The following is a 14,039-nucleotide window of genomic DNA, read 5'->3' as shown; positions in this document are numbered from 1 at the left end:
CTGAGAGTGAAGAGCTCTGTTTGGATGATATGGTTCTATAGCATCTTTGAGGTAGGATGGGGCCATGTCATTTATGGCTTTGTAGGTCAAGAGTAGAATTTTAAATTTGATTCTAGACTCGACGGGGAGCCAGTGAAGAGACTCCAGCACTGGCGTAATGTGCTCTCTTCTTTTTGTTCCTGTTAGTAATCTTGCTGCTGCATTTTGAACCAGTTGAAAGCTTTTTATGGAGCTTTTAGGACACACTGCAAGCAGGGAGTTACAGTAGTCTAATCTAGTCGTTACAAATGCATGGATAAGTTTTTCAGCATCACTTTTAGGCAGGATTCTTCTGATTTTGGCTCTTGTTGTGCAAATGGAAATAGTCTGTTTTACAAGCTTGATTTATATGAGCTTTAAATGAGAGCTCCTGGTCAAATAAGACTCCAAGGTTTCTTACAGTAGAACTGGAGGCTACACTGACATTGTCCAGTGTGACTATCTGCTCAGATAGAGCGTCTCGTAGATGCTTAGGACCAGCACAATGACCTCGGTTTTTTCAGGGTTAAGAAGCAGGTAGTTTAGTGTCATCCAGGTTTTTATCTCCTTCACACAAGTACTAAGTCTGTCTACTTGATCGCTCTGATCAGGTTTCATTGATAAATACAGCTGAGTGTCATCTGCATAGCAGTGGAAGTTAATGTCATGCTTTCTGATAATGTTGCCTAATGGCAGCATATAAAGAGTAAACAGAATTGGACCGAGTACTGACCCCTGTGTCACACCGTAAATTACTTTAGAGCTTGGTGAGGAGCTCTGGTTTACATTAACAAATTGGAACCTATCAGATAGATAGGATTTAAACCAGCTGAGGGCTGTTCCTCCAACACCTACATCACATTCTAACCTCTGCAGTAGAATGTTGTGGTCGATGGTCAAACGCTGCGCTGAGGTCCAACAGGACCAGGATTGAGACCAGTCCATCGTCAGCGGCTAATAACAAATCATTTGTGACTTTAACTAGTGCAGTTTCAGTGCTGTGGTGGGCTCTGAACCCTGACTGGAAAACTTCAAATAAGTTATTGTCCTGCAGGTGGCGACAAAGCTGTTTTACTACAACTTTTTCAAGGATTTTAGAGACGAAGGGAAGATTTGAAATAGGTCTGTAGTTTACCAATAGGTCGGGATCTAGATTAGGCTTTTTCAGAAGAGGTTTAATGACTGCATGTTTGAAGGACTGTGGAACATAGCCACTTTCGAGTGAAGTATTTATTATATTAAGAATAGGGTCTATAATTAGGGGAAGAATGTCTTTGAGGAGCTTGGAATGGGGTCTAGGACACAAGTTGAGCTTTTAGAGGACATAATGGCTGAAGTTATCTCTGCTTGATCAACAGCTGTGAACCTTTCTAAGTTTACAGGTGGATTTATATGGGACGTTAGATTTACAGCTTGGGCTAGTTCAGGGCTAATAGCGGGGGTAATTTCATCTAATTTATCTCTGATTGTTTTTATTTTATTATTAAAAAATAGGAGGAAATCATCAGAGCTGAGTGTAGCTGGGATTGAGGGCTCTACTGCACTGTGACAGTTTGTTAGCCTAGCTACAGTGCTGAAAAGGAATTTAGTGTTACTTTTGTTGACTTCTATTAGATTTGAATAATATCTGGTTTGGGCCTTACGCAGAGCCTGCTTATAGGACAGCAGGCAACTTTTCCATGCTTTTAGAGATTCTTCGGTGTGAGAGCGACGAAATAATCCCTCTAACTCTTTGTTTATGTGAACGCAGTTCTTGGTTGTACCATGGGGAGGCGCGCTTTGGCCTTATGACCTTCTGTTTTAACGGCGCGACAACGTCAAGAGCAGACTTCAGAGAATTCATGGTCAAGTCGACACATTGATCACTTAAACTGGGACTAAAGCTGTTCTCAGCAGGATCACATGACATGATCACATGACATGTCACTGAATATTGGCTCTATTATTTCTTTGAATTTTGAGATAGATTTTTCAGATATTGTCCTTTTCATTATAACTTTATTTTGTGGGACTGGATGATCTTTAAGAATAAACTGAAAGGTAATTAGGAAATGATCTGACAATATAGAGTTTTGAGGGAGGACAATGAGGTCACTAATCTCTGTTCCATACGTTAGGACAAGATCCAGAGTGTTCTTGTGAGTGTGAGTCGGTTTATTTACATTCTGAGTGAAACCAATGCTGTCTAACAAGGCGCTGAAGGCATTACTGAGAGAGTCATCACTCATGTTCACGTGGATATTAAAGTCTCCAGCTATAACTATTTTATCCCAGGCTAGCACTAAGTTTGATATAAAGTCAGAAAACTGTTAAAAACTCTGAATAGGGACCAGGAGGTCGGTAGATAACTATGAACAAAACTCCTTTTTGGTTTTTCATATTTGGACATGTGATCTTGGACTGGCACCTATCATCAGAGAAGGAGCCAGGGTTCTGACTCGACATATGACAGCTCAAACAGGTAAAGGTAGATCCAGCCATGACGCTAGCGGCTAGGCTACGCTAGGCTAGTTCAGGCTGGAGCTAGAAAGTGAGGAGGCCTTTTAATCCACGAAATACTGAAAAGCGAGCGGCTTGAGGCTCCGGATTGTTTGCGGAGAAATCAAACGTTCACTTTCGTGTATATGATGCGTAAATAGTGTGTATAATTCGTGGATTAATCGGTAAAAGGCTCTAAGAACGAACAGCTCTGAAAACGCGACACACTCACCGGAAATGACGTCACCGGAAAACCTCCCTTCTCCACCTTCAGATTTAATTTGCTTGTTCAGTGTCTCTCTGTCTGTCTCTCTGTCTGTCTCTCTGTCTGTCTGTCTGTCTGTCTCTCTGTCTGTCTCTCTGTCTGTCTGTCTGTCTCTCTGTCTGTCTCTCTGTCTGTCTCTCTGTCTGTCCGTCTGTCTCTCTGTCTGTCTCTCTGTCTGTCTGTCCGTCTGTCTCTCTGTCTGTCTCTCTGTCTGTCTCTCTGTCTGTCTCTCTGTCTGTCTCTCTGTCTGTCCGTCTGTCTCTCTGTCTGTCTCTCTGTCTGTCTCTCTGTCTGTCTCTCTGTCTGTCTCTCTGTCTGTCTCTCTGTCTGTCTCTCTGTCTGTCTCTCTGTCTGTCCGTCTGTCTCTCTGTCTGTCTCTCTGTCTGTCTGTCTGTCTCTCTGTCTGTCTCTCTGTCTGTCTCTCTGTCTGTCTCTCTGTCTGTCCGTCCGTCACAAATGAACTAATTATAATACTAAATGAAACGATAATTTCAAAAGCAATGCCACAATTGCATACATTTGATGGTAGAGGTTATAGTAGTGTACTGTAGGAGGCCCCTCCTGCTGTAGGAGCCCCTCCTACTGGAGGAGGGCCCCTCCTACTGGATAACTGCTGCAGGATTCTTTTTATAACGACGGTAGCATTAGTAATCAAACTGTAAAAAATAATGAAGTAATTTAAGATTTATTCAATAATACATTTTATCACTTTTATCAAGACACCTTAACATTGTGGAGGGTTTAAGCGCCCGAATGATCCCAGGAGCTATATTGTCGGGGGCTTTAAGCCCCTTTTAGAGTCTCCCAAGGCAAACAGGTCCTAGGTGACGGGTCAGACCAAGAACGGTTCAGAAGCCCCATATGAATAGAGGAACACTAAGGCCAGTTACATCGCCTGGATTGGCGTCACCTGGGCCCCATCCTGGGGTCGGTGCTCGACAGCGTGCGTCTAGTGGCCGGGTCTTTCCCCACGGGGCGGCCCCACGAGTGGACGACCAGATCTCGGACACGGAAACTAACTCTGGGGACATGGAATGTCATCTTGCTGGGGGGGAAAGAGCCTGAGCTTGTGCGGGAGGTTGAGTGGTATCGACTAGATACCTCACCTCCAGCACAGTTTGGGCTCTTGAACCATCTCCTCGAGAGGGGCTGGACGCTCCACTTCTCTGGTGTTGCCCGCGGGCAGAGGCGCAGGCTGGTGCTTATAGAGCTCATTCACCGATGTCACAAAACCACATGATCGCATACTGTGCCGCCGTATTGTCCGCTACTTGTTACTGTCCTATGACTGATAGAGCGTGGAAAGTGATCTCAAACGTAAATGATGGAGCCCCCAGTGCTTTCAGATTCCACAAACCCCTTGGATGAGCTACACTGAGGTTGATATTTAGAAAAGCTGCGATCAATCAACTCCATATTTGATGCCTAAATCACAGACTCTTCCGAATATCTCGTACCCCGGACATTTACAATTCAAGCCCACTCGTCCCATGGTTCACAAGTCCCAATTTTGAACTATTTCAATTCAACTACAAATGGTAACTTAACAGATATGAAATGACTTGGTGATCATTTGGTTCCCAGTTCAAACGTTTTATCGCAGATGTCCATCGCGCTCTTCTTTCCGGGTTTCTCTAGTATCCAATAGAACTTCAGATCTCTCCCTTTATCTTCCCGGTTGCTGCACCCAACTGCCACACATACCTTCACCATTTTGATTATAGTGAAGCGTGCGATATCATTAATGAGGTTTTGGGCCTCTTCAAACCGTGTTTCGTTGTAAATCGAAGCAGACAGACGGCAGTATTGAATTGGCTTGTAGTGGTAAACACGATCAGCTGACGGATAATATGGCGAAACAAGCCTGTGGGCGGTCGTGTGACGTCACGTGCATGAGCTCTATAGCTCCACTGCTTGTGAAGCGGCTGGGATGAGAATCAGCACCTCCAAATCCGAGGCCATGGTTCTCGACCAGAAAAAAAGTGGCTTGCCTTCTCCAGGTGGGTGGGGGGCCCTTGTATCTTGGCGTCTTGTTCACGATTGAGGGAAGGATGGAACGTGAGGTTGACAGTTGGATTGGTACAGCAGCTGCAGTGATGCAGTCGCTGCATCGGACTGTTATAGAAGTGCCAAAGGTCGAAAGCCAAAGCTCTCGATTTTCTGGTCAATCTACGTTCCTGACCTCACCTATGGTCATGAGCTTTGGGTAATGACCGAAAGGAAAAGATTGCGGATTCAAGCGGTCGAAATGAGTTTCCTCCCCCGGGTGGCTGGGCGCTCCCTTACAAATGAATGTGCTCACACGTGGTTTTATGTCATGGCCCTTAGGTGTACGGCCCCAACACGTCACAGAAGCAGCTGTATGACGGCACGGTCAAGGATCTGGTTCGAGATGTTCTCACTGGAGGAAACTCTCTGGTCTTCACCTATGGAGTCACCAATGCTGGCAAAACCTTCACCTTCTTAGGTCAGTTTCACTTTTCCCCAACACTTTTAAAACATCTTGTGTTTTATCAGTAATCTATTTTATTTTGGATACGGTGGACTGATAAACTGAAATATGACATATAAAATATTTTGGGGGATTTAGCTTTAAGTAGCTTTACCTGTACTGTAGCATGAGATGTCGTTCTTTACCATGTTATTGCGATTGGCCACCAGAAAGCCTTTTTTTGTGTGTGTGGCTCTTCTAACCTGTTCATGCTGACACGGTTTCTCTGTGCTGCTGGGTCTTCTGTTTGTATTTCTAAGATTTTGCATTTTCAATTTCATAAACTTTACCACTGTTTCCCCAGATGAGCGATAAAAATGTTCAAGACAAATCTAGCTTTTACATTCAATGGGTAATTAATGCTAAACTCATAGCATTGTTGCCTTTTGTTGGGCTGAAAACGCAAAAACAACATATTCAAATGTTTAATTGGACTTCCGGGATGATGGCTGCCTAGATTGGTTGTGTCTATCGGGCTGCGGCCGATTCAGTTTAATTATCAGTCTTTATTACGAGTTTACCTGGGGAAACCGATATTTTCAAGTGGGAGCAGACATATAATGAGCCTGGACACTTATTTCTTGCGCATGAAACCGAAGAACAAAAATGGCACAAAGAAACAAGCTAGCAATGGCACAGCTAAGCAAGCAGAACCCTCATCAGGGCCAGCCCTGAGGGGACATTTGTGGTCAAGTTTATGGAGACCTGGATCCCGGAATATCTCAAACTTCCAACAAAAGCGGGGAAAATAAAGATTGATTGTGTACATCGCTCCCTGGCTCCCCAACTGGCTCCAAACCAGCATTCAAGACATATTCTACTCAAGTTCCACAATTTCATTAACAGTGTGTCATGGCTGCATCTAGATGTCTCAGACACGACTAGACCAAACGAAACTCACGTCTCTTTCTTCAATCACTACACTGCACTGTACAGGAAGAGCCAGAGTCGGCTCTACCTCCTGAGGAGACTCAGGTCTTTTGGAGTGACAGGGCCGCTCCTGACAGGGCCGCTCCTGACAGGGCCGCTCCTGACAGGGCCACTCCTGACAGGGCCGCTCCTGACAGGGCCACTCCTGACAGGGCCGCTCCTGACAGGGCCACTCCTGAAGACCTTCTCCTCCTCTGTGGTGCATCAGCTCCTGTAGGTGTGGTCATCACAGAGGGAGAGGAAGAAGCTGGACAAAGCTCCGTCCTGGACTGTCCTCTGGACTCGGTGCAGGAGGTGGGGGACAGAAGGGTCCTGGCTAAACTCACATCTATGCTGGACCATGAGTGTCACCCCCTGCAGGACACTCTGTCCCCTGCAGGACACTCTGTCCCCTGCAGGACACTCTGTCCACTCTGGAGAGCAGCTTCAGTGACTGATCCACCCTCGCTGTGAGAAGGAGACGTTTCACAGTCTGTCCTTCTACTGCTGTCACACTCTACAACAAACACTGTCATACCCATGTGCAATACTGTCATATTCATGTGCAATTACTGTCATACTCACATGCAATAATAATGTCACATTCATGTGCATACAACTAATGAAAATAAAGTTTATTTTACCATTATTATTAGTATTTGTCTTACGCTAGCCGTTTTTTTATTTTCATTTTACTTTTATCTATTTTTTCCCCTCCATTCCTTATTAAGAAATGAAAAGTTCTGTCTATAGGAGTTTTTGAGAGTTCTTCTATTAAGAGTGTTTTTTAAACTTCCTGTAAGTTATCTGTCCTTTTCCTCTGTATCAACCTGCGTTGCAACAATTAAATTTCCCCATGTGTGGACAATAAACGAATATCTTATCTTATCTTACTGTGAGAGCGGTGGATAACATGGCTAGCAAACCTGAGGCGGAGAATCGCAGTGAATCCCGTGATTCCTTTGCATCGGAAGGGGGACAGAATATAACAATCTGTTATTGCTCATGATGTGATATGTGAAAGTTTTAGAGCCGAGGTGATAGCTGCCATGGGCCTGGCCTGCTGCAGTAGCCGCTGAGCTGAAAGCAGGGGGAATAACCAGAGCCAAATGGACGAAGTTGAGCAGCATGTTTCATATAATGCGGACGATCTGCAAACCGTAAGGGCCAAGATGATGCAGCAACCGCATCACTTGACTAAATGGACAAAAACATCCGCCTGTCAATGTCACATTTTATCTTTCCCTCACTCGTGAACAAGAGCCCGAGATACTTAAAGGACTTCCCACCTTCCTGGAGAGGGCAAGCCAACTTTTTCCTTTTGATAACCATGGCCTCTGATTTGGAGGTGATGATTCTCATCCCAGACGTTTCACACTCGGCTTAAACCGTCCCAGTGCAGCTGCAGGTCCGGGTTTGATGGAGCCATCAGGACAACATCGTCTGCAAACAGCAGAGATGAGATCCTGTGGTCCCCAAACCGGACACCCTCCCACCCCTGACCACACCCTCCCACCCCTGACTGCGCCTAGAAATTCTGTCAAAGGGCAGCCCTGAGGAGTCCAACATGCACTGGTGGAAATGCGAACACAGCTCCTGATCCGGTCAAACAGGGACTGGACAACCCTGAGCAAAGGGCCCCGGACCCCGTAGTCCCGGAGCACCCCCCAAAGGACACCCCGAGGGACACGGTCAAAAACCTCCAGATCCACAAAACGCATGTGGACTGGTTGGGCAAACTCTCATGAACCCTCGAACGATGGAGATGGGTTGACCAAAACCACTCTGCTCCTCCTGAATCCGAAGTTTGACTATCGGTTGGAATCTCTTCTCCAGTACACTGGAATAGACCTTATCGGAGAGGCTGAGGAGTTTGATCCCTCTGTAGTTGGAACACACCCTCCGGTCCCCCTTCTTGAACAGAGTTACCACCACCCCAGTCTGCCAGTCCAGATGTACTGTCCCTGACCAACATCCAGAGACTTAAGGTACTCATCCACCCCAGAGCGACAGACGAGTTTGCCAACAACGTCAGTGACTTGAGTTTGGGTGATTGACGAGTCAGCCTCTGAGTCCCCAGTCTCTGCTTCCTCTTCAGAAGACGTGACAGTGGAATTAAGGAGGTCCTCAAAGTATTCCTTCCATCGGCCCGTAAGCCGACCAAACTCTGAGAGACCTGTCCTCAATCCAACTGCGACCCTCTCGTTCACTGGGGTGAACTCCAACACATGGCGGCGGAGCTGTGAGGCTATAAGCAAGCCCACACCAGCCTGCTGCCTCTCCCGCGGGCAACACCTTTAGAAATGCCGCTGCGGTCTGGATGAGTCTTGCTAGTTTTTAGCTGTTTTGCGCTGGGCACGTTGAGCTGCTACGCACCGCGTGTTTAATAGCAGAGAGAGAGAGAGAGAACAGTTATTTCATTCATATTGTAGCGACCCTAATGTGAAGCATGATCTGGTTAAATGTTCCTTTCACACTGTTGTTAATGCAGTTATTGTGTGGAGTGCAGGTCATTACATATTGATGATATAATAGATCCATGCATTACAAGTTGTTATTTACACCCAAACCAAAGCACAACCCGCTCCTTTAACAAGGGTCTTAAACTAACACACGGAGCGGCACAAGCGGCGACGCACACGGAGGCTTAAAACGGTTCAAATAAAGTCAGTGATCTTACAGCCGCCTCAGTGTTCGGTCTTTCGCGTCTTTAAACTCATTTCGCCGGCTCCAACTTCTGCTGCGCGAACATCGCTGATGCTCCAGGTGCGTCATTGACAGCGATGTCAGTGTTTACGTCTTCTCCAGCGCGAATTTTGCGATCTATGCAAGGTTTAGGATGGTCTAGATTCTAGAAAGGATATAGTATGTGAGTGTTCGATTAGTTATGAGTCCAGAACCGAATCACCGGGGTTTCGTTTTTTTTGGACCTGAACCGAAATGTTTTTTCCAAGTCCGGATCCGGTCCTGCGGAGCGGTACACATCCCTATGTCCACGTGAACATGTTTGTTTGAAGGCTCCTACAGGAGCCACAGTCTCGGCCTTTCAAACCTGGACAAAGACTGTGTAACCTTTGTCTGTGTTTCCTCCAGGGCCAGAAGCCGATCCCGGCCTCCTGCCCCGGGCTCTGAGCACCATCTTTAACAGCATAGAGGAGCACATTTACGGCGACATCTCCCTCAAACCACACCGCTGCAGAGAGTTCTCCAGACTCACCAAGGAACAGCAGGTGGAGCAGATCCTGCTCAAGAGAAACCTCTTCAAACAAGACGGAGAGGTGAGCTCCACATTACCCATATTATCTTCTGTCTTCACTGACAAATGGAAGAAAAGAATGGTTGGATAGTCAAAACAATGATTTGTCACCTGTGTTGGGTAGCGTTACATTTAAAGAAACCCATTGCGTCACCTCGTTATTGCCCTGAAAAACTGTGTGTGATTGTGAGTGAGTTTTAGTTAGCTTTATAATAGAAAAGCACCCCCAAGGCGTGACGTTTCCTCCCCCAAAGCGTGACGTTTCCTCCCCCAAAGCGTGATGTTTCCACCCCCAAAGCGTGATGTTTCCTCCCCCAAAGCGTGATGTTTCCTCCCCCAAAGCATGATGTTTCCTCCCCAAAGCGTGACGTTTCCTCCCCCAAAGCGTGATGTTTCCACCCCCAAAGCGTGATGTTTCCTCCCACAAAGCGTGATGTTTCCTCCCACAAAGCGTGATGTTTCCTCCCCCAAAGCGTGATGTTTCCTCCCCCAAAGCGTGACGTTTCCTCCCCCAAAGCGTGACGTTTCCTCCCCCAAAGCGTGACGTTTCCTCCCCCAAAGCGTGACGTTTCCACCCCCAAAGCGTGACGTTTCCTCCCCCAAAGCGTGACGTTTCCTCCCCCAAAGCGTGACGTTTCCTCCCCCAAAGCGTGACGTTTCCTCCCCCAAAGCGTGACGTTTCCTCCCCCAAAGCGTGACGTTTCCTCCCCCAAAGCGTGACGTTTCCTCTCCCAAAGCGTGACGTTTCCTCCCCCAAAGCGTGACGTTTCCTCCCCCAAAGCGTGATGTTTCCACCCCCAAAGCGTGATGTTTCCTCCCCCAAAGCGTGATGTTTCCTCCCCCAAAGCGTGATGTTTCCTCCCCCAAAGCGTGATGTTTCCTCCCCCAAAGCGTGACGTTTCCTCCCACAAAGCGTGACGTTTCCTCCCACAAAGCGTGACGTTTCCTCCCACAAAGCGTGACGTTTCCTCCCACAAAGCGTGACGTTTCCTCCCACAAAGCGTAATGTTTCCTCCCCCAAAGCGTGATGTTTCCTCCCCCAAAGCGTGACGTTTCCTCCCCCAAAGCGTGACGTTTCCTCCCCCAAAGCGTGACGTTTCCTCCCCCAAAGCCTGATGTTTCCTCCCCCAAAGCGTGACGTTTCCTCCCCCAAAGCGTGACGTTTCCACCCCCAAAGCGTGACGTTTCCTCCCCCAAAGCGTGACGTTTCCTCCCCCAAAGCGTGATGTTTCCTCCCCCAAAGCGTGATGTTTCCTCCCCCAAAGCGTGACGTTTCCTCCCACAAAGCGTGACGTTTCCTCCCACAAAGCGTGACGTTTCCTCCCACAAAGCGTGACGTTTCCTCCCACAAAGCGTGACGTTTCCTCCCACAAAGCGTGATGTTTCCTCCCACAAAGCGTGACGTTTCCTCCCACAAAGCGTGACGTTTCCTCCCACAAAGCGTGACGTTTCCTCCCACAAAGCGTGATGTTTCCTCCCACAAAGCGTGATGTTTCCTCCCACAAAGCGTAATGTTTCGTCCCCCAAAGCGTGATGTTTCCTCCCCCAAAGCGTGATGTTTCCTCCCCCAAAGCGTGATGTTTCCTCCCCCAAAGCGTGATGTTTCCTCCCCCAAAGCGTGATGTTTCCTCCCCCAAAGCGTGATGTTTCGTCCCCCAAAGCGTGATGTTTCGTCCCCCAAAGCGTGACGTTTCGTCCCCCAAAGCGTGACGTTTCGTCCCCCAAAGCGTGACGTTTCCTCCCACAAAGCGTGACGTTTCCTCCCACAAAGCGTGACGTTTCCTCCCACAAAGCGTGACGTTTCCTCCCACAAAGCGTGACGTTTCCTCCCCCAAAGCGTGACGTTTCCTCCCCCAAAGCGTGACGTTTCCTCCCCCAAAGCGTGACGTTTCCACCCCCAAAGCGTGACGTTTCCTCCCCCAAAGCGTGACGTTTCCTCCCCCAAAGCGTGACGTTTCCTCCCCCAAAGCGTGACGTTTCCTCCCCCAAAGCGTGACGTTTCCTCCCCCAAAGCGTGACGTTTCCTCCCCCAAAGCGTGACGTTTCCTCCCCCAAAGCGTGACGTTTCCTCCCCCAAAGCGTGACGTTTCCTCCCCCAAAGCGTGACGTTTCCTCCCCCAAAGCGTGACGTTTCCTCCCCCAAAGCGTGATGTTTCGTCCCCAAAGCGTGACGTTTCGTCCCCCAAAGCGTGACGTTTCCTCCCACAAATGGTGACGTTTCCTCCCACAAAGCGTGACGTTTCCTCCCACAAAGCGTAATGTTTCCTCCCACAAAGCGTGACGTTTCCTCCCCCAAAGCGTGACGTTTCCTCCCCCAAAGCGTGACGTTTCCTCCCCCAAAGCGTGACGTTTCCTCCCCCAAAGCGTGACGTTTCCTCCCCCAAAGCGTGACGTTTCCTCCCCCAAAGCGTGACGTTTCCTCCCCCAAAGCGTGACGTTTCCTCCCCCAAAGCGTGACGTTTCCTCCCCCAAAGCGTGACGTTTCCTCCCCCAAAGCGTGATGTTTCCTCCCCCAAAGCGTGATGTTTCCCTCCCCAAAGCGTGACGTTTCCTCCCCCAAAGCGTGATGTTTCGTCCCCAAAGCGTGACGTTTCCTCCCCCAAAGCGTGATGTTTCCTCCCCCAAAGCGTGATGTTTCCCTCCCCAAAGCGTGATGTTTCCCTCCCCAAAGCGTGATGTTTCCTCCCCCAAAGCGTGATGTTTCGTCCCCAAAGCGTGATGTTTCCTCCCCCAAAGCGTGATGTTTCCTCCCCCAAAGCGTGATGTTTCCACCCCCAAAGCGTGATGTTTCCTCCCCAAAGCGTGACGTTTCCTCCCCCAAAGCGTGATGTTTCCTCCCCCAAAGCGTGATGTTTCCTCCCCCAAAGCGTGACGTTTCCTCCCCCAAAGCGTGACGTTTCCTCCCCCAAAGCGTGACGTTTCCTCCCCCAAAGCGTGACGTTTCCTCCCCCAAAGCGTGACGTTTCCACCCCCAAAGCGTGACGTTTCCTCCCCCAAAGCGTGACGTTTCCTCCCCCAAAGCGTGACGTTTCCTCCCCCAAAGCGTGATGTTTCCTCCCCCAAAGCGTGACGTTTCCTCCCCCAAAGCGTGACGTTTCCTCCCCCAAAGCGTGATGTTTCGTCCCCAAAGCGTGATGTTTCGTCCCCAAAGCGTGACGTTTCCTCCCCCAAAGCGTGATGTTTCCTCCCCAAAGCGTGACGTTTCCTCCCCCAAAGCGTGATGTTTCCACCCCCAAAGCGTGATGTTTCCTCCCCAAAGCGTGACGTTTCCTCCCCCAAAGCGTGATGTTTCCTCCCCCAAAGCGTGACGTTTCCTCCCCAAAGCGTGACGTTTCCTCCCCCAAAGCGCGATGTTTCGTCCCCAAAGCGTGATGTTTCGTCCCCAAAGCGTGACGTTTCGTCCCCCAAAGCGTGACGTTTCCTCCCACAAATGGTGACGTTTCCTCCCACAAAGCGTGACGTTTCGTCCCCCAAAGCGTGACGTTTCCTCCCACAAATGGTGACGTTTCCTCCCACAAAGCGTGACGTTTCCTCCCACAAAGCGTAATGTTTCCTCCCACAAAGCGTGACGTTTCCTCCCCCAAAGCGTGATGTTTCGTCCCCAAAGCGTGACGTTTCCTCCCCCAAAGCGTGATGTTTCCTCCCCCAAAGCGTGATGTTTCCCTCCCCAAAGCGTGATGTTTCCCTCCCCAAAGCGTGATGTTTCCTCCCCCAAAGCGTGATGTTTCGTCCCCAAAGCGTGATGTTTCCTCCCCCAAAGCGTGATGTTTCCTCCCCCAAAGCGTGATGTTTCCACCCCCAAAGCGTGATGTTTCCTCCCCAAAGCGTGACGTTTCCTCCCCCAAAGCGTGATGTTTCCTCCCCCAAAGCGTGATGTTTCCTCCCCCAAAGCGTGACGTTTCCTCCCCCAAAGCGTGACGTTTCCTCCCCCAAAGCGTGACGTTTCCACCCCCAAAGCGTGACGTTTCCTCCCCCAAAGCGTGACGTTTCCTCCCCCAAAGCGTGACGTTTCCTCCCCCAAAGCGTGATGTTTCCTCCCCCAAAGCGTGACGTTTCCTCCCCCAAAGCGTGACGTTTCCTCCCCCAAAGCGTGATGTTTCGTCCCCAAAGCGTGACGTTTCCTCCCCCAAAGCGTGATGTTTCCTCCCCAAAGCGTGACGTTTCCTCCCCCAAAGCGTGACGTTTCCTCCCCAAAGCGTGACGTTTCCTCCCCCAAAGCGTGATGTTTCCACCCCCAAAGCGTGATGTTTCCTCCCCCAAAGCGTGACGTTTCCTCCCCCAAAGCGTGATGTTTCCTCCCCCAAAGCGTGATGTTTCCTCCCCAAAGCGTGACGTTTCCTCCCCCAAAGCGCGATGTTTCGTCCCCAAAGCGTGATGTTTCGTCCCCAAAGCGTGACGTTTCGTCCCCCAAAGCGTGACGTTTCCTCCCACAAATGGTGACGTTTCCTCCCACAAAGCGTGACGTTTCGTCCCCCAAAGCGTGACGTTTCCTCCCACAAATGGTGACGTTTCCTCCCACAAAGCGTGACGTTTCCTCCCACAAAGCGTAATGTTTCCTCCCACAAAGCGTGATGTTTCCTCCCCCAAAGCGTGATGTTTCCTCCCCCAAAGCTTCAGACAGG

The 14,039-nt window shown here is 49.2% G+C and overlaps 1 protein-coding gene across 1 annotated transcript in view; it reads left to right on the top strand.

The window, feature by feature from the left end:
- kif20ba (kinesin family member 20Ba) overlaps window positions 1–14,039 on the top strand; it is a 127,514-nt gene that overhangs the window by 5,041 nt on the left and 108,434 nt on the right. The window contains exons 4-5 of the mRNA XM_072436357.1: window positions 5,090–5,228; window positions 9,255–9,439. Of these exons, the coding sequence (XP_072292458.1) occupies window positions 5,090–5,228; window positions 9,255–9,439 (324 nt within the window). The remainder of the gene's footprint in view (window positions 1–5,089; window positions 5,229–9,254; window positions 9,440–14,039) is intronic.

Source organism: Eucyclogobius newberryi, unplaced genomic scaffold (genome assembly GCF_026437365.1).
Source record: "Eucyclogobius newberryi isolate DKJ021-1_F unplaced genomic scaffold, fEucNew1.0.hap1 SCAF_8, whole genome shotgun sequence".
NCBI lineage: Eukaryota > Metazoa > Chordata > Actinopteri > Gobiiformes > Gobiidae > Eucyclogobius > Eucyclogobius newberryi.
Note: the sequence above shows the minus strand (reverse complement) of the source record. Positions and strands in the feature narration are given on the sequence as shown.